Source organism: Penaeus monodon, chromosome 34, assembly GCF_015228065.2.
Source record: "Penaeus monodon isolate SGIC_2016 chromosome 34, NSTDA_Pmon_1, whole genome shotgun sequence".
Classification (NCBI taxonomy): domain Eukaryota; kingdom Metazoa; phylum Arthropoda; class Malacostraca; order Decapoda; family Penaeidae; genus Penaeus; species Penaeus monodon.
Window position 1 is genome coordinate 25,859,569 of NC_051419.1, and position 454 is coordinate 25,860,022.

The window sequence follows — 454 nt, forward strand, 5'->3', positions numbered from 1 at the left end:
ATCAAAATTCTCCCTCAGAATCACCCCATATTCACATGAACTTAGACCATTCTTTTCCAAATCAGTAGAAATCTCTTTTGCAGGGACAGTGTTCTACCATGGCGACAGTGAGAAGCTTTCTAACATGCAGATACTTAAGGTTGGTGTGTTTATCTCTCTTAAATTCCGTTCTTAAGAGATAATTTTAAGAATCGCATTGTAGGGAAAGATGAAACTCTAAAACAGCTGGTGTACGAGAAAAAAAAAAAACTTTTGTTATATGGCATTATATGTATCTATGTCTCAGTAAAAGTTTATGTTCCTCATCAACTGGCAGTACTTTTTACGATTAATAATGATTCTTTAAATTTAGAATTTGCCTAAGCTTTGAATAAAGCCCTTTAACCCGCAGTATACATTTTCGTTTCATTTGGAAAAGCCTGGAGAGCTCGATACTCATCGTGCACCAATGATC

The 454-nt window shown here is 35.2% G+C and overlaps 1 protein-coding gene across 2 annotated transcripts in view; it reads left to right on the plus strand.

Moving 5' to 3' along the window:
* Positions 1–454, plus strand: part of LOC119594663 — a gene marked incomplete at its 3' end in the record, with an annotated part of 9,067 nt that overhangs the window by 2,875 nt on the left and 5,738 nt on the right. Inside the window, 1 exon segment of one of the 2 annotated variants that reach the window (XM_037943717.1) lies at positions 84–139. In XM_037943717.1, coding sequence (XP_037799645.1) covers positions 99–139 — 41 coding nt within the window. In that variant the 5' untranslated portion in view covers positions 84–98. 2 annotated transcript variants of the gene reach the window in all.